General features: G+C 42.1%; 2 protein-coding genes and 1 non-coding gene across 3 annotated transcripts; 1 reads left to right on the forward strand and 2 right to left on the reverse strand.

Moving 5' to 3' along the window:
* Window positions 1–4,563: 4,563 nt before the first annotated feature.
* trnar-acg (transfer RNA arginine (anticodon ACG)) lies at window positions 4,564–4,636 on the reverse strand. Its single transcript has one exon. It is a non-coding gene; the product is annotated as a tRNA-Arg (tRNA).
* A 657-nt stretch (window positions 4,637–5,293) lies between these two features.
* fanci (FA complementation group I) lies at window positions 5,294–15,480 on the forward strand. Its single transcript, XM_070908016.1, has 38 exons — window positions 5,294–5,378; window positions 5,506–5,605; window positions 5,705–5,777; window positions 5,927–6,057; window positions 6,427–6,580; window positions 6,715–6,772; window positions 6,945–6,986; window positions 7,118–7,241; window positions 7,350–7,435; window positions 7,540–7,672; window positions 7,774–7,851; window positions 7,954–8,090; window positions 8,463–8,643; window positions 8,739–8,826; window positions 8,934–9,064; window positions 9,152–9,222; window positions 9,383–9,497; window positions 9,624–9,746; window positions 9,891–9,959; window positions 10,196–10,297; window positions 10,374–10,571; window positions 10,784–10,905; window positions 11,001–11,162; window positions 11,598–11,777; window positions 11,898–12,064; window positions 12,163–12,239; window positions 12,471–12,587; window positions 12,665–12,716; window positions 12,806–12,933; window positions 13,330–13,395; window positions 13,500–13,596; window positions 13,725–13,909; window positions 14,006–14,062; window positions 14,142–14,201; window positions 14,381–14,455; window positions 14,627–14,722; window positions 14,902–15,007; window positions 15,194–15,480. Exons 2-38 carry the CDS (start codon window positions 5,510–5,512, stop codon window positions 15,247–15,249), a joined length of 3,993 nt encoding a protein of 1,330 aa, XP_070764117.1. The 5' UTR covers window positions 5,294–5,378; window positions 5,506–5,509; the 3' UTR covers window positions 15,250–15,480.
* Window positions 14,446–23,508, reverse strand: polg (polymerase (DNA directed), gamma). The gene is made up of 23 exons (XM_070908017.1): window positions 23,362–23,508; window positions 22,399–22,996; window positions 21,956–22,151; window positions 21,620–21,787; window positions 21,348–21,494; window positions 21,142–21,221; window positions 20,834–21,016; window positions 20,489–20,631; window positions 20,212–20,335; window positions 19,870–20,094; window positions 19,653–19,770; window positions 19,338–19,421; window positions 18,962–19,075; window positions 18,698–18,858; window positions 18,535–18,588; window positions 18,319–18,436; window positions 18,057–18,192; window positions 17,671–17,917; window positions 17,436–17,558; window positions 17,133–17,301; window positions 16,607–16,815; window positions 16,342–16,502; window positions 14,446–15,431 (listed from the first exon to the last, which is right to left on the reverse strand). Exons 2-23 carry the CDS (start codon window positions 22,968–22,970, stop codon window positions 15,367–15,369), a joined length of 3,597 nt encoding a protein of 1,198 aa, XP_070764118.1. The 5' UTR covers window positions 22,971–22,996; window positions 23,362–23,508; the 3' UTR covers window positions 14,446–15,366.
* Window positions 23,509–23,767: the final 259 nt, after the last annotated feature.

The raw sequence follows: 23,767 nt of genomic DNA on the forward strand, positions 1-23,767 counted from the left end.
AGTTTCTATTATATTTTACTACGGGGTAGAAGGACAGCAGACTAAGAATGGCATTCATTGCATATTTCTGCATATAAAAAAACGACATTAAAGGCTTCATATCCTTGTATTGTAAATTACTATGATTATTGCAAATGAGGTTATGCAACATTTGGTTGCCAATTGTCTGTCTGTGATATAGTGTTTTCCAATAATGTATTATATGGAAGCTGTTCACAGTTTGATTTCTTATCACCAGTTACCACTTAAGTACTCTACTGGACCTATGCTTTTAATTGAGCTATTCTCAATTGCTTTACTCTTGCCACAACCTGTACACAATAACAATTCCTATGCACAGGGGCTAAAATAGCATAAATTAACAGGCAACCCAAAATACACTGACTAATACATACATGTTTATTTTGGCCTGTTTTAGCTAATTGGGGATCCGATTAAAGAATTAAAAACAGATTATTTTGGTAAACTACGGATTCTTATTTCCATCTCTTGCTAATGATTCGATAATGACAGTGTTATTACCATTTTGCCAGTCCGTTGTTAAGTGTACAAGATTTCCTACGTAAGCAAATAGGCTAACTATATTGCCAAAAGTATTCACTCACCCATCCAAATAATTGAAATCAGGTGTTCCAATCACTTCCATGGCCACAGGTGTATAAAATCATGCACCAAGGCATGCAGACTGTTTCTACAAACATTTGTGAAAGAATGGGTCGCTCTCAGGAGCTCAGTGAATTCCAGTGTGGTACTGTGATAGGATGCCACCTGTGCAACAAGTCCAGTCGTGGAATTTCCTCGCTCCTAAATATTCCACAGTCAACTGTCAGTGGTATTATAACAAGGTGGAAGCGATTGGGAACGACAGCAACTCAGTCACGAAGTGGTAGGCCACGTAAAATGACAGAGCGGGGTCAGCGGATGCTGAGGCGCATAGTGCGCAGAGGTCGCCAACTTTCTGCAGAGTCAATCGCTACAGACCTTCAAACTTCATGTGGCCTTCAGATTAGCTCAAGAACAGTGCGCAGAGAGCTTCATGGAATGGGTTTCCATGGCCGAGCAGCTGCATCCAAGCCATACATCACCAAGTGCAATGCAAAGCGTCGGATGCAGTGGACGAGTCTGGGTTTGGCGGTTGCCAGGAGAACGGTACTTGTCTGACTGCATTGTGCCAAGTGCAAGGTCCATAAAGACATGGACGAGAGAGTTTGGGGTGGATGAACTTGACTGGCCTGCACAGAGTCCTGACCTCAACCCGATAGAACACCTTTGGGATGAATTAGAGCGGAGACTGAGAGCCAGGCCTTCTCGTCCAACATCAGTGTGTGACCTCACAAATGCGCTTCTGGAAGAATGGTCAAAAATTCCCATAAACTCACTCCTAAACCTTGTGGAAAGCCTTTCAAGAAGAGTTGAAGCTGTTATAGCTGCAAAGGGTGGACTGACGTCATATTAAACCCTATGGATTAAGAATGGGATGTCACTTAAATTCATATGCGAGTCAAGGCAGGTGAGCCAATACTTTTGGCAATATAGTGTATGTAAGTGTTACCAGCAGCCTAAACTAACTTAGCCTAAAACTAACTTAGCCTAAAGCTAACGTTAATTGTGGCGCAATTCTTGGTAGTTCTACCGATTATGATTGGTCATATCATGGAAGGCGCAAAGAAAAGTGATTGGCTTTCACCATTGTTGGTAGTGGGGTGACATCTGACTGGTCAAATCTTGGTAGAATGTTTGGTCGTGATAGGCAACGCGAATGGCTCTCACATGATGGATTTGCTGGACCGACAGGTGACAGGAAATGTTGAGGCCTCCGTGGATGTCGTGTGAGCTTTGAGATTGCACAGAGGCGTTCATGCTTAACGGGTGGATCGTCACAAACCAACATGGCTGCACTCTGCACTAGAGCTTGTTGTTGATGAGGAAGAATGTATTCTGACCACACCCGATGCGACTTTCAACACGGGGCAGTAAAACCGGAGAAAACACACACCCGTCGCGGAGCCTGGATTACCAAGGACGCCCTTACTGTTGCTGAAATATTCATCGCCAAGTCTGGTAGGTTGCTTGGCTCCCTGGTAGTGGTTTCTTTGGTCCCGCGCCATTCAAATGTGTTTTGATTATAAAGTTTTATGGTGAACATTTCAGCAAACAGCACTTCCACATCCAGCATACACAGAGCAACATTATCATTCATTTGGAGACATGTTTGTGATAACCTGATGAATGTTTTGGGTCATTATTCACTGGTTTTATCACCATGATATTTTTCTCAGCTGGTGGAAACCAAACCAGAGCTAAGAGGGAATATTGGACGTGCATTTAAACACCACTCCAAATAAATGCTAATGTTGCTCTGTGTCTCTTTGATGTGGAAGTGGGTAGCTGCAATAGTTACTCACGTTAGATGATAATGTAAGATGTGTTGTCAGCTTGCCACCAAGTGGTCAAAATGTGAAATCACTTCAGCTTTACTTTTCATGTCCCTGATTTAATGTTTTAATATTAGAGTTTGATAAAATTTGATAGATTGATCGTTCAAAATGTGTTTTTGTTCTCTTCTGTGTCAGCTGGTTTAGCAAGCTTACAGGCAGAAAGACTGGCCTCTTTTTACAAAGATGGGAGGCCAACATCATTCCCAAACTCAAATCAATAGCTGCCCTAGAAACAAATGTGTCCTTTTATTGAAGAGAAGACTGAAGGTATCTTTATGTAAACATAAACCCCTCCAATTCAGAAAATGATTATGACGCCTTGAGTGTGCCACTAGAAAGTAAAAAGATAAATAATCATCAAATTAAGAAGTCTCCTTATTCTGTCTTTTCATGACTAATTAATAAATTCATTTTAAAAAGATATCACAATTTTTTTTACATATATGTATGCCTATCTTATTGAAAATTGTCAGATGCCCCTCTCTGGTAAATAGGTTGAAATGTCACCGAGTGCACTGATGATGGTGTAGAATGAGCTCTATGGAGATGGATGGAAAGTGAAAAGTTATATGTCCATGGGCAGCCATTTTGTTTAGCTTTGTCTAATAAGGAATTATATAGAAGCCAAATGTGTGACCTTAGTCTCTACATTTCTAATCTCAAACAATCAACCAGAGAGGGCATTCAACAATTCTGAATATGACAATAAAAGTAGAGACAATAAAAGTCATTCCAGTGGCACACATTTCTCTATTTTGATAAATGTAACATTGACATTTTCATTGACATTGTTTCACCACCCTTGTGTTGCTAACACACCCACTCCCCCCGGGCCTGCCCCGTGCCTGGATCAGCTGCCAGATGTAAATGTTTAAAAAATGTTTTAAGACATATAAAAATACTCCTAGCCTTGAATAATAATCATTGTCTTCCAACAAAAAAGTTCCATTACTTTGTTAAAGATTATTAAAATTACATCTTCTCCCTCATTGAATAATCCAGGATCAATGAATATGCAAATATTTTCAATATCATCTCTTCCAGAAGATCAGGGGTCAAATTGTCCATTGAAGGGGTCATAGTCAGTGGTTGCATCTCATGTTGTATCTGTTGCAGATGACAGTCAGGTAGACAACGACCATTGCGTTTGTTGTAATTCTCACAAATTATTTGCCAGTATTTGGGACCCTTCACTATTATTGTCAGTTGTTGCAATTAATTTTGTCCATTTATTTTGACAACTGTAACTGTGAATGTGTTAGCCATATGCCACACACACATTACATGAAACTATGGACTTAATTTGTTTTTGTTCACCTATTGAATTACTAAAAATATTAACAATTTATTTATAAAAAGTAACTTATTCTTTTTGTTATTGCATCTCTTTTCAGATTATCACCACTACCTTTGGGCTGAACTCTTCCGATGTCATATTGAAGGTACAACATCTCTTTTGCCCTCATGTTAGAGATGCAGGCCTATGTCTGAATGTTTGTTTACAGGATATTGTTAAAAAGAAAAAAATATATATTCTTTTTTTCCAATATGGGGTCAGAATTCTTAAAAACGCAGTGAGCTGGATCACTTCTGCTTTCGACTGTTTGCAGATAAGGAACCACCATGGCTGTCTGATCCCTCTAAACAGCTTGATCCTCACCAACAGCAAGCACATGTAAAGGAGGCTTGACTGTACACATTAAGTTCCATATTTCTATACGTCTACTCAGTGCATACTCCATTTATCAAGCACTTAGTGATGTGACATGTATTTTTTACCACAGGCCCCCCCATAGCTCCCCTATTTAATATTCATAAACATTAAAAAATGTCCTTATAGCTGCATACAACTATAAGCCATAACATTATAGTTCTATTAAATGTTTATTCAATTCAATTTTTCAATTCAATTCAATTCAATTCAATTTTATTTATATAGCGCCAAATCACAACAAAGTCATCTCATGACACTTTACAAAATAGAGCAGGTCTAGACCGACTCTAGCAGGTCTAGACCGACTACATAAAGCAGTTTATGTACTGCTTATAAATGCTAAATAGGGAGATTAAAGTGTTTCCAATAAAAATATAAAGGAAAGGTATCTTCCATACAATGAAAAATGATCGAGCCAGCCAGGAGTCGAACCTAGAATCTTCTGATCCGTAGTCAGACGCGTTATCCATTGCGCCACTGGCCCGAGCTTGGATGAACCCTGACGACTGAAGAGTTTAAAGGGTTAATTCTACGATTTACTTTGCTAAGAGAAATACATAGAGTGAACAAATGTTAGACACCAAAACTGTCGACAGAAGCTGGCAATTTCCCCCCCTTAAAAAACATGATTAAATTAGGCTAGATTATGGTAAATTGTCTTCACTTATATAGCGCGTTTCAACCTTAACGGCTCCCAAAGCGCTTTACAGATCAGGTCCCATTCACCCACTCACACACACATTCACACACCGATGGCGAGGTGCTGGCCTCCATCAGGAGCAACTTGGGGTTTAGTGTCTTGCTCAAGGACATTTGGACATGACGGCGGGGGGGGGGTCGAACCCTCGTACGACAGTGCTAACCACTGCACCACCATGGCGCCCCACCATGTTATTGATGAACCGTTAAGGCATTTACCAATACATGCTCACATTGTATATACTAAGTCATACTAAAACATATGTTGTGTTTTTACTCATAATTTACTTTACAGTGGAATGATATGTTGACAGGAATATCAAGTACTGTAATTGTGGGATATTTTGAACCGAACATGGCAACCATGAAGCAAAACAGGAAGTGAATGCTGGCGGGAATTCGTTACATTATGAAAGCGTTACCAAGACACTGAAGGCTTGACTTTGCTCTTTCACGGACTAACGCTAGTTTACTAAAGTTAGTTGGATGTCCAATATCAAATTTAGCTAAACGACCGACAAACAAAGGTAAAAATCTGATATGTGCATATCGTTTATTAAATCTACTACAACTAGGCTTGCTGAGGTTCATAACAAACGGGGATTTCTTGCTAAGTTATCTCTAGGTTTACCAGCCACTTGTGTCTGCTTGTAGGTCGATGATGAGGGCTGAAATGGATCAAATCGTCACACTGTCAGATGGAGACAGTACCGCCGAACTTCAGAAGTATCTGTCCTCCCTTACAAATGACAAGGTAACGCTGAGTTACTTTGTTAATGTCATAGGTTGTAAAAAGAGTCCTGTCTGATGGCTTATGAAATAACGTGACTCTCCTCTGTTATCTACTTTCTAGCTAATCACTGTGATTACCAATGGTGCACTAAAGGGTAAGAAGGTCGGTGCCATGATTAAAGGCATATTCAAAGGTAAGTACACAGTACTGTTAGCATATCAGAATCAGAAATACTTTATATCAGTAGTCATCATTAATACAAGTTTAAATGACCTGCATGGGTTTTAATGTCACATATGGTATCCTGTGCAGTAAAATTAAAGTGTGTGCTCTTTTGTTTAGGCTCTCCACCTAATTCCACTGAAGGGTCAAACCGCAGACTTCTTGTTTATCAACACTGCATCCCTCTGTGTGAGTCCGGGGATCTTCAGGCTGAGGTGGCAGCTGATATCATTGGACTGCTGATGCTGGAGGTAAAAAAAAAAAAAATCATGATTAGAATTAAAATTATTATTATTATTTGTCTTAAATAACAACCTGTTAATGCTAACTGCTGTTTTGAGCTCTCTGCACTGCATAATACTATCAGGACATGAGGATGTGAGACAGTATGACATCAACATAATGCCAAAATATCTTTAGATGTAGAAATTATTACAAATCTAACGATTAAACCAACATTTCTTAGGGCGACTAGGTTTTTGATTTTGTGTTAACTTTTTCCTGTACTGAGTTGCTGTCCCATTAGTGTCTACATATTGTGTCCCCATGTCCCTTTCCTGTCATATCAGCACAGATGCATCTCTCTAATAACCATTTTGCCTCTTAAATGTTGTGCACAGACTCATACACTGCCCGGACCCTCTCTTGCACAACTGGCATATCTTTTTGTTGAAGCCATTAAGGTGGGGAAAATGGGCAGTGGGAAATCCCTGGAGCTATTTCCTACTGTGCTTACTGCCCTTTCAGCCTGTGAAGCCTTGTCTTATGGCAAAGGTACGTGTAAAGCTACTAGCTTTGGTATCTTTGATATTTTATGTTATATCAAAAACATCAGAATCTTACTTAGTGATGTCATCTACAAGGTGCAGAATGTTAAAATGTCTCTTGTTATTTTATCATAACTTTAGGTGAACTCAGTGGTGAGGAATATAAGAAACAGCTGATCAACAGCCTCTGCTCAAGCAGGTGAGGACATTTTGTAAGTACATGAGCAGTGACAAGTTTCTGATTCTGATAAGCACATATGATAACAATGGCACGTCCACTCCCCTCATTGAGATGAAATATTTAAACCATTAGATGTGGAATATTAACAAACAGGATGTTTGTATTTATCTATTCCTCTTCTTTCATGCAGATGGGACCCACAATGTGTTATCCACCTGACGACCATGTTCAGGTAACACCTCTGGCCTATCAGACCATCACATTGTCAGATCCCACCGAATAATACAAGTTCATTGCAGTAACTTGTCTTTTCCTCTTTTTTTTTAATTGCATTTACAATGATATCACAATGCCTCATTTCAGGGATGTGCCTCTGTCATCAGAGGAGCTGAGGTTTTTGGTGGAGAAAGTCCTGAGGATGTTCACCAAACTGGATCTGCAGGAGATCCCGCCACTGGTTTATCAGCTGCTGCTTTTATCTGCAAAGGTGTGTGTTTGTGTGCGTGTAACAATGTGTTGATTTACAGCAACAGGTGATCATGTCTTCCCCTTTCTTTTAATGATCTAAATGCCTGCCCTGCACTATTGCTGTTAGGGTTGTAAGAAACAGGTCCTGGATGGAATCATCAGTTATTTTAAGGAGCAGGATGTTCGCCAGGAAGAAGAGCAGAAACACGGAGAGTGAGTGGCTCATACACCGGAAGTGGCATATACTGCATTCACTCTAAATCTTACTGCCTGCTTTCCATTTACTGATTGTTGTTTTTCAACTGTGTCTTCCTCAGGAGCCTGGATCTAGAAGTGCAGTCCATCCCACAGGACCAGTTAAGGCATGTGGAGGGCACCACTATCCTCCACATAGTCTTTGCTATACGACTCGACCATGAACTCGGGAGGGAATTCCTTAAAAGCTTTAAGGTTATGTATAACTAATTTGTCTGTTAGAGAAGTTATTTTTGAAAATTTGATCACGTTTGTAATGTTAATTATGCCATAAATCTTGAATTGCATTTCTGCAGACATCTTATGGGGACCTGTGCCCTTTCAGTGTCGCCCTGTTGCTCTCTGTGGCACGCATCCAGCGATATGAAGAGCAGGTGACAAATCTATACTATTTTCCCTATACTCATTAGAGTCGTATTTTGATTAATCTTTGCTGTTCAATTATTTTTTTTCTCTCCTTTCCCTGGTTTGGGTAGGTGTTTGACCTACTGAAGGGGGCAATCATCAAGAGCTTTAAGGATGAGCAGCTGCAGCAGGGGTCAAAGTTCCTGCAGGACCTCCTACCTGGACACTGCAGTGTGGCTCAGATGATACTGGACACAGTCAAGAACAGGTGGGAGCATCAAAACATTTTGATCAGATTTTATTTAAGATATTATCAGCAATTATCTGTGGTGACCACAGTACACAAATAAGTGTTTCTTACCTTGATTATATAAAAGTATATATAGTGTAAAAGTAAATGATTTAGAATTAAATCACAATTTCTACACTCTTCTGTCTTTCCTGTGTTGCCATGTCTACTGAGTGACAGATGGTTGTTTGGGTGAAATAAACCTGTGGCTGTGTGATGACCATTAAGATATTTTATCTTATCAGTGAAGTGAAGATACACTTCATTATCATTTCACATCTATCACGAACAAAATATTAGTTATTAGCAGTTAATCTCCTTCACATGAATTCTACTCTTCCACCGGTGCAGTGTGTTTGGTTGGGATCATGTGACCCAGGGGCTGGTACAGCTGGGCTTCTTCCTCATGGATACATTTGGACCCAAACCTGGACCATTTGGCAAGACCACAGAAGGGTCTGCTCCCATAGCCCGGACCCCGGCTCAGCAGGCCTGTAAGCTGGGAGGACAGGTGCTCTTGCAGGGCTTTAAGGTAACATTTGGTTATCACAATGTAAATGACTGATAATTGGCTACATGTTTATATTGTGTTTTCTCACTGGAGGATGTGTGCTTCCTCTGCAACAGATGCACGAGCCTATCAGAGGCGAGATACTGGAGCAGGTGTTAAATCGACTGGTCACAAAGACGGCCTCACCTGTCAGTCATTACTTAGGTGAAACAACATTTAGATATTAGTCCCAGCTTTCATATGTACACAGTTATGGATGTATCAGTCTAGTCGCAGGCTATATTTTGACTTTTTTGTTTCTGTATCATCAGACCTTTTCTCTGACATTGTGGTCTCTGCTCCCATGATCCTCCTGGAGTCATCCTCCAAGGTGACAGAGACATTTGACCACCTGTCATACCTGCCCCTGGCCACTGTTCAGGGTCTACTAAAAGCTGTCCAGGTACCTAAACAGACACACATACTCACACACATAGACACATTGTAGAGGTTTCCATTGTTTAATCCTTCTTCTCTGTTTAATCTCCAGCCCCTGCTCAAAGTCAGTATGTCCTTGAAAGATGCTTTGATTCTAGTTCTCCGCAAGGCCATGTTTTCCAGGTGAGTACTGCTTTGCTCTCAATCAAACAAGGTTCACCAGTACAATTAATGAGTCATGCTTTGATTAACACATTTGATATCTTAACAGTAAAGAAAAAGAGAGGCCGTTTAACACCTCAAATACATATCATTTCTTACACTGTTCTCTCCCCTCTGCTAGCCAACTGGACGGCAGGAAGTCCGCAGTGACTGGCTTCTTGTTGCTGCTGAAGAACTTCAAAGTGTTGGGCAGCTTGGCCTCGAGCCAGTGTAGCCAGGCGATCTCCTCGAGCCAGGTGCACTTCCCATTCAACTGTATGCGGTCTTTCCATAGATGCATGTGCAGCAAGGGTGCTGGAAAATATGTGCAATTTTAAACAACATCTGTCGCATAGTAACCGTCTGCCTGAACCCCTGAATAGATCCAAGTGGACGTTCATTCTCGTTACAACTCTGCTGCCAATGAAGCGTTCTGTCTGGAGATCCTCAGCAGCCTGCGGCGCTGCCTCGGCCAGCAGGCTGATGTGCGCCTCATGCTCTATGAGGTTAGACGTCTCTTTTCTAGGCCATGTTTATTCGTTGATTTTTAATTTGCAGCATGCTGTTACAATTACTAACCATGACTGATACTCTTGATAAGCTTAGGAACAACGACAGACACAGTTCTAAAAGATTCTCGCCCATTTCAGGGTTTCTATGATGTTCTCCGTCGCAACTCTCAACTTGCAAGCTCCATCATGCAGACCCTCTTCTCTCAGGTGTGTGTGTGTGTGTGTGTGTGTGTGTGTGTGTGTGTGTGTGTGTGTGTGTGTGTGTGTGTGTGTGTGTGTGTGTGTGTGTGTGTGTGTGTGTGTGTGTGTGTGTGTGTGTGTGTGTGTGTGTGTGTGTGTGTGTGTGTGTGTGTGTGTGTGTGTGTGTGTTAAGTGCATACTGTTAGGTATAATGGTCTTTTTGTCATGTTATCTATAACATGGAGAGCTATATGTATCCTTAGCTGAAGCGGCACTACGAGCCCGAACAAGACCTCCTGCCCCCGGTGAAACTGGAACCGTGCATCACAGCTCTCGGAGACCAAGTCTACCTCCAGGAGCCACTGGTACTCTTGTCTGCATTGTAGCATTTTTGTGACTGTGTGTTAATGTCTGCTATAAATAGTGTTTGTTCCCTGTCAGGCCCATCTGGTTAGCTGCACTGTACATTCCCTGCTGTGGCTGCAGAACATGCGCCGATCAGCCAACCCCACTGCTGACAGCGATGATGAGGAGGAGGAGGAGGAGGAGGAGGAGGAGGGATACCAGTCGGAACTGCAGACAATCCTAGAGAGTATGACAAGACGCATGATCAAGAGTGAACTGGAGGACTTTGAACTGGTATGCATATCAGGACAGGAGCATACGATGTAAAACTGTACACTGAAGTCTTTGTGGTCAACAGCAGGAGCACCTTTCCCATGATCGGCATCACATTTTATCGGTCTTACTAACTATGTGTCTTAGTGACCTGCACACGGCTGTAAGATGAGAGGCATAAGCCATATACTGTGTGTGTGTGTGTGTGTGTGTGTGTGTGTGTGTGTGTTCAGGACAAGTCAGCTGAGTTCTCCATGGGATCCAGTGTTGGGGTGAAGAATAATATCTATGCTGTGCTGGTGATGGGAGTGTATGAGGTCCTCTTGGAGTACAACTTCATCAAAGCCAACTACAGGTTAACAACCACTTGTCTTTGTAGGGTCAACACGTTGTGTAGCATAAATGTTGTTGAAGTGGTATATTCTTTATTTGTGTACTTGTGTGTTGCAGTAAAAGCCGCTTTGAGGAGCTCATGGAGCTGTTCAACCGCTACAACAAGCTGTCTGAAATCCTGAAGGAGAAATCCGGAAAGGTTCGAGTGCCCTCAAACAAGACCCCCCGCAGTTTACTCTCCTTGGGCTTCGTGTCAACTCTCCTCACTGTGCTCTTCAGGTAAATGCGGTCAGTGGCTGTGTTTACATGGATTACTGGTTCTATCTGAATATAAAGGTCACATTTTATGAAATTAAATAACTGTATATACACCTGAAAACAGCTTCTATAAAAACTGTATTCATCTGGGAATGCACTCTTTTTAGTTCTTACATGTCTTGACTGGATTGTATGTTGTTTGCAATCATTTGTAATTGGTACAAAAATACACTTTTTATCAAAATGACAGTTACAAGTACTGTGCAAACTTGAACCGGTAAGTTAGAAATGCTATGTAAACAATCAACTGGTTTCCGAAAATGTGTGTGTTTAAATGTGCTTTTAATCAATGGGAGTATTGACAAAACCAATACATTAAAAATTATTTCTAGAATTAAACACTACTAGATTGTTGAAAAAAATTTAACAAAAATGCATTTCTTCCTTTTTTTCCAGAGACAGTACTCAGAGCAGAGAGGAGGCTCTCTCTGTGCTTCGCTCAAGTGGAGAATTTGTGCGTTATGCAGTAAGTGTGGCTGTGCAGAAAATCCAGCAGCTGGAGGAAACTGGACACTCAGATGGCCCAGATGGACAGAACACAGACAGAACTTTCCGCTTCCTCTGCGACATGACAAGGTAGGAATCCCTCTGCCTTAATAACAGGCTTTGTCTTCTGGTTTCGTGTAGTTTCGTGTTGTTTCGTGTTCATTGTTTGACCAATGAAAGAGATCCGTCTTTGTATAATTGTCGTCCCAGTGTGCTGATATGGCGTTACACCAACATCCCCAGTGTCGTGGAGGACGCAGGGAGGAAGGAGAAGCGCTCCAGCCTGTCCCAGCTGTGTCTGGAAGGTCTACTCAGGATCTTCACAACCTGCCAGCAGCGCTATCCAGACAGGATGGCCCAGCTCCTCTCCACCATGGGTCAGACACACGCAGTTTTCAAACTGTAAAAGCATTGAACTTTAGGTTTTACACCTGAACTGTACGCAGGAATTCATCACGTTTTGTGTTTCTTACAGACATCTCAGAGGACGATGCTGAGCCAGATGATGGCAGTGTGACCGAGATGAACTTCTTTTACATCAGACAGTTTCAGGTGCTTCTACACTTCTTATTTTAAAGGTTAAAATCCAAACATTTATTTTCTAATGGAAAAGTAGTTTAAGTCATGCCTATCCATTGCTTCTGTCAGGCTATTTCACAAAATGTTGTACCAGGAGCCTTTTATTAAGTCAAATACAAAGCTGTTTAATGTTTTAAATGTGAGCACTGCTTCACCCTATCTGAGCAGCTACATTAAAATCCAATTTGATTTGCTGATCAACAGAGGGCGCTGTTCACACAGTTAAGTGGAAGTGAGGAGGAATTTAACAGCAAAGAGGCTCAGCTGCTGGTCAGCATCTTGAGTGTACTCTCTCGCCAGCTAAAGCCCTCCTCCCAACAGGTACGTGTACTCTGAAGTGAACTTCATAGAACAAATTCCGTAGTACTTTTTCCTCTAACACACGTCTGCATTTACAGTTTGTTCAGATGATCACATGGACTGTGAAAATCTGCAAGGAGACCAGTTTTGGTGAGTGTCAGTTCACTTAATCTTTGTGTCCATGTTAGGTACAGTGATGTGTGCTTTCTCAGTGATGTGTGTTTATTTGTCTCTTTTAGAGGATTGTGCTTTCTCCAAGGGACTGCTCTCTCTCCTCTTCAACCTGCACGTTCTCTATAAGAGTCCTGTTAGCCTGTTGCTGGAACTCTGCCAAGACATCCACAGCCAACTGGGAGATATCGATCAGGTACACACAAATACACTTCACAGTGTTCAGAGCACAAGCGATTTGGCATTATACCTTTGAAAAACAATTGCGAGGCAGCAGTTGATATCAGCAATTTATAAGGATTTAATTATGGCACCAGTTAATTACAGTTTGTGTTATTGTATGTCTCAATTTTTACATTCCATATATGTTAAATGCAGGTGGCTTTTCTCCAGGTACCTTCGTTGACAACTGCTTTGTCCATGGTTCAAATTCAAGCTTTGATCACCGTCTCATGTCATCCCAAATTTTTGCAGTATTAAAGGATTTTTGACTGCAGATTAACGACAATAACCTAGCAAGTCAGCCAAAATGAACATGCCACTTTTGTAATGGAGACATTTTTCATTCTGCCTTTTCTTTCTGTGTGATCAGGATGTGGAGGTGGAAAAACAGTCTCACTTTGCCATCGTCAACATGAAGACTGCGACAACAGCAGCGGTGAGTGTTGGAAGCTTCTGATTTGCTGTGACACCGATATTTCAGAATCTGTTAGCGCAGTGTGCTCACCTCGTCTTCATCATCACTTTAATCTCTTGCCCCAGCTGCTGGTCCTGTCTCAGGTTGACAGAGTGCTTGATGAAGTGGACTGGCTGATTGCCAGAAAGAAAAGCCAGGCGGCCTCTGACAAGTCTGGCTCTGGTAAGAAGCCTTTTCACACGGATGCTCAGTTGGATTAATGGGGAGAGTTGAAAGGGGACACGGGGAGGAGATGAATCTCTGTCAGGGGATGCTACTAAAACTTGTGATGTTACGTTCCTGATGTATAGTCGAGGCCACCCAGACTGCAGGCCAGCAGGATCCAATAGAGAAAGCCGTGACGCTGCAGCTCGGGACTCTTTTGACTGCATTGAACGAGCTGGTCCAGACGGCCCTGCTGCCTGGCACCTCCACCATTACGCTGCTGAGGGAACTGACTCGCACATACACCATCCTCACCACCCTGGTTAAATATGTGCGTATATGTCATCTCTATGATCTCAGTATGGATGTAGAGTTTGTGAGGTTGGCTAGTGTGACATTCATTTACTTTCTATATTTGTCGTTTTAGTACATCCAGGTGTGTGCCAGCCAGCACGGTGCACTGCCAGCACGCTTTGAGAAGCTGGTGAGTCTCAGGCATTGTTTGAATGCTCTAGTACTTCTGATGTCAAGCTAATCTAGTGTTTTCTGTGTCCCCTGTGCAGGTCAAACTGTCTGGCTCCCACCTGACACCACAGTGCTACTCTTTCATCACATACGCACAGGTACAGCTCAGTCCAGTTTCGTAAACTAGTCCCTGCCAAAGCTCCGGGTTTTCAGACAAATGATAATCTCTAATTATGACGGTGCTGTTTTGAGTTTTTTAGTTATGGATTTGACACAAGCAACTTTGGCCTAAAGAGGGAGTCTTGATATTTTGAAAACAATGTGTTTTCTCTATTAGAGTGGAGAATTTGGTGGTGGAGGTGCAGATGACAAGAAGAAAAAGAAAAGGAATGAAGTCAACACTGTGGCCTCTGTAAGGACATTTATAATATGTGATTGTAATAATTCATGAGATGAATTATAACAATACATTTTCTGTTTCTTTATTATATCAAAAATGTATAGATACACTGTACAACAAAAAAAAACCTTGAGCCTCAAACAAGCCGCAACAGAATTTGCTTCTCGATTTTTCTCTTGGTAGTCAAAACTCCTGCGTGAGACAAAGGCCATCCCCAACTTGATCTTCAGCATTGAGCAGTATGAGAAATACCTCATCGCACTCTCAAAGAAATCAAAGGTACGTGTGAACTGGATTGCTTGAGACAGTTGACAAAATGATTCTCAAAATACATAGAGACATTATAAACAAAACACTGAGCAAAACACAGAAAGCTCCCGAAACACCGTCAATAGTGATACATCAGTCGGCCACTCATATCCAGTGTTGCACCAACATCTGTGTGCACGTTTGTCCAGGTAAATCTGATGCAGTACATGAAGCTGAGCACCTCAAGAGATTTCCGCATCAACCCTGCTACTCTGGACGCAGCCCTGCAGGAGCAGGACGACAGTCAGGAGGTAAGTGCAATCTCATACTGTAACACACCGTCTTTCCTTACACATTCACAGTGCAGCTGTTTTATTTCTCCCTTTTTACTTGATTAGTCAATAAAGCTGTTTTTTGCTATGCAGATTAAGCCCTATTCCAGTAGGCTTCTGCTGGGTGAGATCTCACTCTGTTTCTTCTTCCATCTCTTTCAGACCACAGAGTCACAGGACGCAGAGGAGACACAAGAACCCAAACAGAAGAAGAGAAAACAGTGAGCTAAGACTCCACTTTTCGATAAACACATCTCCAAATTCCTTAATGATCTTCAACTTTGACCAGCTTGCTCAGCAGCCTCCTGACAGCTGAGTAACAGTAGCTCGACCCCCAAAGTGCTATGTTCCTTTGTCCAGAGAGCCTTTAGTGATGTCGAGGATTTGGCAAATGTCCAGGGCCTCACCTGTGGAGAGTTTGCACACATTGTTTAACAATCTGATTGTGCTCCTATAGTTCACTTTATTCAAAAGAAATATGTATTTTGTGTTTGACACTTTTTTGACTGACATTAAAAACCATAATTTCTGTTTTACATTATTTGTCAAGGACTAATTTGACTTTCTGTTCCCACTTCATCAGGATCACTTCACGATGAATAAGCTGCTCTGTTGTTCAGATAAAGGCCACAGTTTTTATTTTAAAGATAGTACAGTTGTAACTACATACAGTAGTACTTATGATGGCCCTACTTTATCAGTCCTTGGCTACACTAAGGGAAGAGGTGGATCTGTGGTTTCCAATCCACATAAATGCATCCTAAAGAGATTTTCAGCCCAGCTTTGTCAAGTGCTGTTTAGTTTAAAAATAGATATTTTCTTTCTTATTCTGTTTATTTACACTGTTTTATAGTCTTTTGAAGTTTTTAAATTGTGTCTTGCATTGAATTTTAGCTTGGCAGGTATCAGGAGTAAAAATATGCACACATTTGTAATGAATTCCCTGACATAACTACATTGTACGTTATTTCAGTACTTTTATTCTTCTCCAGCCAGGTCACACAAGGCTGTATAATGCAGTGCAAATAAACTGAAAAGTCACTGACAATGTGAATGGCTTCTTGGCTTTCATTTTGATTTTAGACGTGTGTATATACTTGGTGTAAACTCAAAGTAATAATTGAAATTAAAAAAAATAAATTTATTAATTCATGTACAAAAAAATTATTACTTTGATACCTGCAGGGCTTTGAAGATCCTTATTTGCCTTTCCTTTTTATACATTTTATTTATATCACACATTTGTACAATGCATGCAATATGACTAATTACAGAAAAACAAATTAATAAAAGCTGATCATTGTGTGCAGAACTCACCAGGTTGTAGACCGTATCTTCGTTCCAGACCTGTGGGGTTGGAGGGGGTTACGCAGTCCATGGTGACCTCCTTCCTCAGACACTGGTCAATGTCAACTGAACTGAAGAAAGCTACTGACTGGGGAAGGTCCTGCATGCCCAACGCATGGGCGAACACACTCCTGCAGGAGACACAGGCACACAATCAGAACAGCTGTCAAGTTTATTGCCTATGCTATAGTGGATATTTTGACAGGGAAGAATAAATACTGCGCTGTGAGCAGACCTCGTAAGCAGGTTTGTGACCTGAAGTGCCAGCGCTGCTCGGTAACGGTCTTCGCTGCTGACAAGGTACCGCACCTCGTCGTGGATGCTGATGCAGAAGCGGCCGTCGATGTCGTGCTCCTCAAAGAGCCACTTCATGGCCACCAGCATCAGATGTAGGTAGTCCACTGCAGAGCTTTGGACCACCCAGTTCACTCTGCTTGTGATAAACTGACATATGGCAACATCTTACGTTAAAGACAAAGGTTATTTTGTGGTTCTATGCTAATAATTTCTTCTTCAAAACAGTTTATGATCAGATTTTAGGACTTAGCCCTTAATGACAGAGTGGGCACATGCCTATGGACAGTAGAATAATAAAAGGCAATGAACATCTCTTACAATTAATCTCCAGAATTATACTAATGAAAAAATGGGTTTTGGCACACAAGCCTCTTGATGTGGACTGCTCATGCTAGTTGAATACCACCATGTTGATTATATTTATGTTAAGAGTTGATCTCTCCCCGTGGTCAGCACAGCCTCACCTCCTTCTTAACTGCTTTGGGCTCCAGCGCTCTGCTAATCCTGCAGCCTAGAACAGGAGTGGCTGGCTGGGCTGAATGAGCAATGCTCTCCAGCTTATTGAACATGTCCGACTCAGTACCTCCAGCCCACAGACGTTTTTCCACTATATCCCACCTCTTCCGCCGAGAGCTGAGGGGTATAAGGAACACAGAGGGAGACAGAGGAAAATGAAGGAACAGAAACACTGAGAGGATGTAGGAGAATATGTCGTAACGCTAAAGGGCTTGTGGATGTTTGTGTGATGTTTTACATGCTCCCTTTACCACTGTGAGGCCAGTCTACTGATCTTCTGCAACTCCTGCAGGGTGACTCTTCCATTTTCCTCCCTCTCCACCTCTATTCCCAGTTCATTGACCAGCCACTCCCCCTCCTCTGTCAGATTGTAGCTGACAAAACATAAGCACAAACATGCAGCTCAATGTCATCACCTTTGCATAAACAACTAAACTTACTAAAAATCTTACTTAAACACGCAACTATTCAACCTGTTGAGTGTACCTGCGTATGCCCTTTGTTATGGCGTACATATTCGTGGCCTTCCTGGCAGCTTCTGTCTGACTAAGGCGGTGGTTGAACTGCATTAGCAGCCTCTCAGCAAAGGGCTGTCCTGCACCATAAATGCGTCCATAGTTGAACACCTTGGCATGCTCTCTGCTGATGCCCACAGTGTCAGCAGTGCGGCTGTGCAGGTCAGTGCCCTGACTCTTCTTTCCCTGAAGGGTCATCCAGCCAAATGCTGTACAACCTGAACCCAGCAGGGACATAAGATGAACACAGTTAACATCAGATGCTGTTTGTTCAGACTATGACTTTGTGTTGCCTTCTACAACTTCAATAATATGGTGTTTAAGTAAGAACTAGATTTCAAAAGGGACAAATCTCACCATGCATGCCAGCAAAGTGAGCCTCTCCAAGCACAGCAGCGATCCACAACTCTTGAGAGTCTACATCTGCTCCCACCAGGTGATATCCAGGAGGTACCTGCACCATGGCCTTCAGCTCACTGCCTACCCGATCCCGCTGTGGACACAAAAAACAGTCAGTCATACAAACAAAATTTCTCTATTGGCTGATGAATGCAATTTCATTCAAACTGAGTCAGTAATCTCTTGTGATGTGAGGTTTTTCTGTCGCTCTACCTCTTACCCGTGCATTGCTGGCAGTCAGCCACGTTGGCTCCACAGCCCTACGCGTTACCGTTCCAGCGGTGATGACCTGAGGTAATATGGCACCATACTGGCCCTCTTCATTAAACTCATTGTGTCTTTAGGAGACAGAAAAGTTGTTATAGACAGCAATGACTTATCCCAACTACATGGCTGATCAATAAATAAATGATAGCCATCAATATACAAGACATACCCGTTGACAATACAAGGAAGCTCTTCCTTTCGTAGCCACAACACCATCTGAGAGCTATGAGGAGGCAGTAAAACCATGTATTCGTCATCTTTATGACTGACAACGCTGATTGTAATCCTCCAAAAAGATGAGTAACTTAACTATCGTGGCAGCTGATGGGCACCTTATACGTTTATGGGCGTTCCTCCAGAAGGACATCATTTTGTTGATCTCCAGAGCTCGTGTAGCGTTGGTTCCACTCCGTCCTGCCCTGAGAGTACCATCCTCCATCTTGGACAGGAAGTCTTTTGAAAAAGGACTGCCAACATTGTTGTGATTACCATCCTGAAACACACATTAAGTGTGTGAGACGATGAAAAGTAACTCAATGAAGTGTCAATGTAACAATGGACGTTATTCAGGACACAGTAAAACAGTGAAACTTCACCTTGTGAGGTAATTTGAAAAACCAGCAACCTGGGATATCTACATCGTAGTAGGGGCCGTTTCCATGGTGATAATGGCAGTGACTCTGCTCTGGGACGTAATGTGGATCTTCAGACTGTTGATAATACAGAAAACTACATCATACGACAAATCACAACAACTAACGTTCCACTTCAGCACAGTGAAACAAAAAAACGCACGTAAAATAACACCACAACACACTGCATGTTAGATCAGATAGTGCCGTTCCATATTAACAAGGCTATAAAGGGAATTGAAATATAGAAATATAACAGTATCATACACAGTTCATGGCCCAAGTGTTCATGATACAAAGTCATAAAGCATCTGCAAATGACAACGAACACTTTACTCACCCAGTTTTTCTTCCTCTCCCGATTTTTCGTCACTCGGACTTCATTTTCTTCTGTCAGACTTTCCAGGGAACTGAACTCCTCCACCTTGAGATGAGGTTAGGAAACACGCCTGTGTCATGATACATATTCTATCATTCTATCATTCTAGATCAATGATCCAAAGTAGCACTGATTAAACACAGACAGTAGGTCAACGCAATGTAAATTTCATAAAGATTCAAACACTTGATCCCACTTTTTTGGGATATTTATGAAAAGCACTGCTTCTTGTAAACACTACAAGAATGAGGTACATGACATTATGAGCGTATGCACCTTTGCCCACACTGTGCTGTCTGTCCACATGACGTCCTCTGAAGGGCTGCTGTCCAGATATTCAGGCTGCTTTTTGCTGTTCTGCTCACAATACTCTCTGTAAACACTCTCAATAGCTCTATGGGACAAAACAGTGCTTTAATAAAATACACGCACATCCTATACTGTGAAAATCTAAATAATGAATAGCACATGCCTTGATGATGTAAGCAAGTACCTGTGTGGGCACACGGGTCCTGTATTTTCCTCCTGAGATACCAGGTTATCCCTGCGTCCAGGTACCAGGTAGCCCCACCCATGTTTCTCTGTGTAATACAAGGGGAAACCATCCCACGTCAAACCCATCAGCTTAGGTGTCACTCTCATCTGTAGACTGAGGAGGCCGGCTCCAGGTGACCAGCTGTCCCCCACAGACATCTTCTCACACAGCTTACGATACCACCTGAAGGAGGCAGTAAGGGGGGAGAAGGACTGACTTACACCGTCAATGGCAAAGGGAAGCGGAAATTGAAAGACAATACATGTTGGCTCACTCTGCAGTGCTTGGGGGTGATCTTACCCTGGATGTCCAGGCAGATGTTGCCTTTTCTTAGGAAGTCGATTCACTGTTTCCTTCAGCTTCTCCACTGTCAGCCTGCTGGGGCAAGGGCTTGCCATCTCTTCTTCAGAGGGAGGACCTGGGTCTAATATCAAAACAACTCAACTGAATCATCTCATCTGTCATTTTTAACACATTCTTGCTTTGTTGTTATAATATTTCAACTAAAAACAGCCACTTTAAAAAAGAGAGATATAACATTGGCTTTAGAAATGTGTCCCAGGATCTGAGCTTTTACCTTCCTCCCAGTCTAGAAGAGGAGTAGCAGCTTGTGTTTCAGCTGCTTTTTTGGAGCATTTCTTCTTGCTGGCTGCTACTTTCTTCACCTTGAACTCCTGCACATCCCACTCAAAGTCCCAAAGCCAGGGGTCTTCTTTGTATCTGAAGTTAAAAAAAACAGAAAACAAGTACAATACTTATACGTTTTTTATACTAAGCACCGTAAAACACTATCCCTTAGAGTTATGGAAGTATACATTATGCATAAATCTATAATCCCTTTTACCTTATCACACACATATGGTCAAAATTAAATAATGTGCTATAGTCACAAATGATAAAAAATACTGTAGGTACTTCTCACCTGTCATCCTGCAGCAGCTGGCAGGCATCGTCCGCTAGAGCCATCAGAGACTTCTTCATCTCTCTCTGGAGCTCCTCGTAAATGTCTTGAGAATCTTCCAGGTAACGCCCCCAGTTTTGATTGACGGGAAGGTAGCTCACACCCATCTCCAGCATTCCTGCAAATGTCACTGGATGAGGGCACCTAATAAAAGATAAAAGAGATGGGATTATTATGCAGAAATCTGAACAAACGCAATATCATATTTTGGCTAGACAATCCTAACAAATAAGTTAGCGTAAAACGTTTGTGGGTCGGGGTTTACTGACCTCTCCATGAAGAGGGGTAGCTGTTCTGTGAAGACTTCATGTGTGGCCAGAACATCCATGGCGCAGTACTGCATTAACTCCTGTAGGGGTCAGCAAAGCCAAAATTATTTGTCTGTTCTTCATGATAAATGCAAGTCATTTAGAGGACCTTGTAATATAAATAATTTCAGCCTATGATTACTGACAATTTGACATGAACCTCTGACCTGGAAGTTGTTCCTCACATCCATCATACTGCCCTTCACAAAGATCTCTCTGGCCTCTTTCTGCAGTGGCGGCCCTCCCACATACAGAGCATGGACATCAGCCAGGTTATTAATGCTGCTAATATTCATCCAGTCCCAGGATCCAATCTATACACAAAAACATCAGGTCACATTGAGTTTTGCTGATGACAACAGCCACTGCCATGCCAACCAAAAGACCTGACACTTTCAACAAAAAAAAAGCTGAAATATGGTGAACAAAGGACACAAACCGTTGGGCCCTCCCTCTTCTGTCCAGCTTTCTTCATGTGTGCCTTGACATCCTGAAGACCCCTCCTTTTACCCAGCTTACTGGCCATCCACAGTGTGCGTTGGAACCCAGTTAGCCCAGAGATGGCCATGTGAAGGCTCATGGTGTCCATGAAGCGTACCTTAGAACCCTTTAGAAAAGAAAACTACTTTTTGTTGTGTACATGAACTTTTATGTCATACACAGACATTTACTCATGTGACTCATACAGCGAGGATCATAAAATCATACAATGAAGATGTAAAACAAAAAGGACACAAGAAACAAGGACAAAACACACCACCCTCTGAATACTGACCTTTAGTAAGTACTGCTCCTTAATAAAAGATCGGTCAAAACTGACATTATGGCCCACTATGAGCCTCTCCTTCCACTGATTCCCTGGCGGGCAGGCAGAGTCAATAGGTGTCTCCAGTGGGATGAGGTCAGCTAGAGTCAACTGGTTTGACCACGAGTACCGCTCTTCAATCAGACGCTTACTGCACCAGGAATACCTAAAAAGTGAGATATATACAAATTGGAAAAATTAAAATCTAACTGTTGCCCATTCATGTATAAAAACATGTACATTTTTTGGTAATTTTGGTAGCATTAGTGGGACAATGGAAATCCATCCTCTGCCTATTAAGCAAAACAACTTGACCCATGACACAACACCACAATCCTTCCAATAAACAGTTTAATGCCAGTCAGTGAATTTCTCCCCTTTACACAATCTTTACAATTCTTCTTGTTCCTCACCAGTTAGTTGGAGACACAGCAACAGCCAGTGTGGGACACCGTCCCTCCGTTACGCACACCTCCACATCAAACACCAGTGCTGACTCCTCTGGGAAATCAACCCTCTTACACTCTCCATTGGGCCCATAGCGGGTCCAGCCAACCTTCCAGCTCCATTTCTGTGGCATGCGAGGGAGCTCAGCCAGCTGCAGCTTGGAGGCAGCCTCAAGGTAGGGAAGACTCTGCTTCTTCGCCAAGTTGCGAAAGTGCTCATCAATATTTTCGCCATACATTTGGGGAAGCTTCAGCTCTACATCAGGCAACAGTGAAGTTTTCTTCCCCCACAGCTGGTGTTTCTGCAGGTGCCTAATGCTGCGCTCCACATCTTCCTCTCTGTATTCTGGTTCCAGCCCTCGAAAGATCTGCTCGTGGAGGTTCCTTGACAGCATCTGAATGTTAAGGGGGTTCAGGCGGGTCTCTGTGGAATCCTCGCCCTGAGAAGAGTGAGGCTTGGTGGAGTAGAGGGAGCGTAAACACGTCCATTGTAAAGAGACGAGGGTCCTCTGCAGAGGACAGCGCAACACATACAGCATCACCTCAGGAGGACTTCACACTGGAGCTAGAAGACATTGATACATCAGCATTATTACATAATACAGCTTAGCCCCAGTTAGCTTCTCATGTAATGTATTACAGTAGATTCTAGATCCAGATCAATAATGTGTGATTTTATCTTATGATATGTGATTTTGCCTACCTATTTTACTTTACTTACTGACACACAGTTTAGAAACATTATCGAGGACTGAGTCAAAAACACTTTGATATTTCACATATTTAATGTTAACTTAACTTACTTAAGTTATGATCACCCAACTTTCACATTAACGCTAGACATACCTTAACTGAAAATAAGTGCTGGACTAAACGTTAGCTAGCTTAACCTTCTGTAACGTTAGCATAGTATTATAATATACCACCAACCTGCTAACGTATGTTTGCCATCAGTTGATCCATGCTAACCCACAAGGGGACTGCTGGTACTTTGAGCAACCAAACAAAACAATAACTGTTTAATCCTGCGCTCGCTAACTTTGTTAGCTAGACTGCCAGTGAAGTTAAATCGCCCCACAGCATAGGAGGTTGCCACTTCAGCATGCCTAGAGTCAAGGAAAGAAACCCACGGAGACCAAAGCAAGCCAAAGCGTTAGCGACCCCAAGCGGGCCGGATGACTACATCCGTTTGTAAACAATACAAACAAATTATTAAATGAACACCGCTACACGCTACAGTTTTTTTTACAATGGTCAAACGTGGATATGATACAGTATTATATATAATTACTCTTATGAGATGTATAAAAACAATTATGCGCTCTTTTAGTAATAC

This window comes from Enoplosus armatus, chromosome 6, assembly GCF_043641665.1.
Source record: "Enoplosus armatus isolate fEnoArm2 chromosome 6, fEnoArm2.hap1, whole genome shotgun sequence".
Taxonomy (NCBI): Eukaryota; Metazoa; Chordata; class Actinopteri; order Centrarchiformes; family Enoplosidae; genus Enoplosus; species Enoplosus armatus.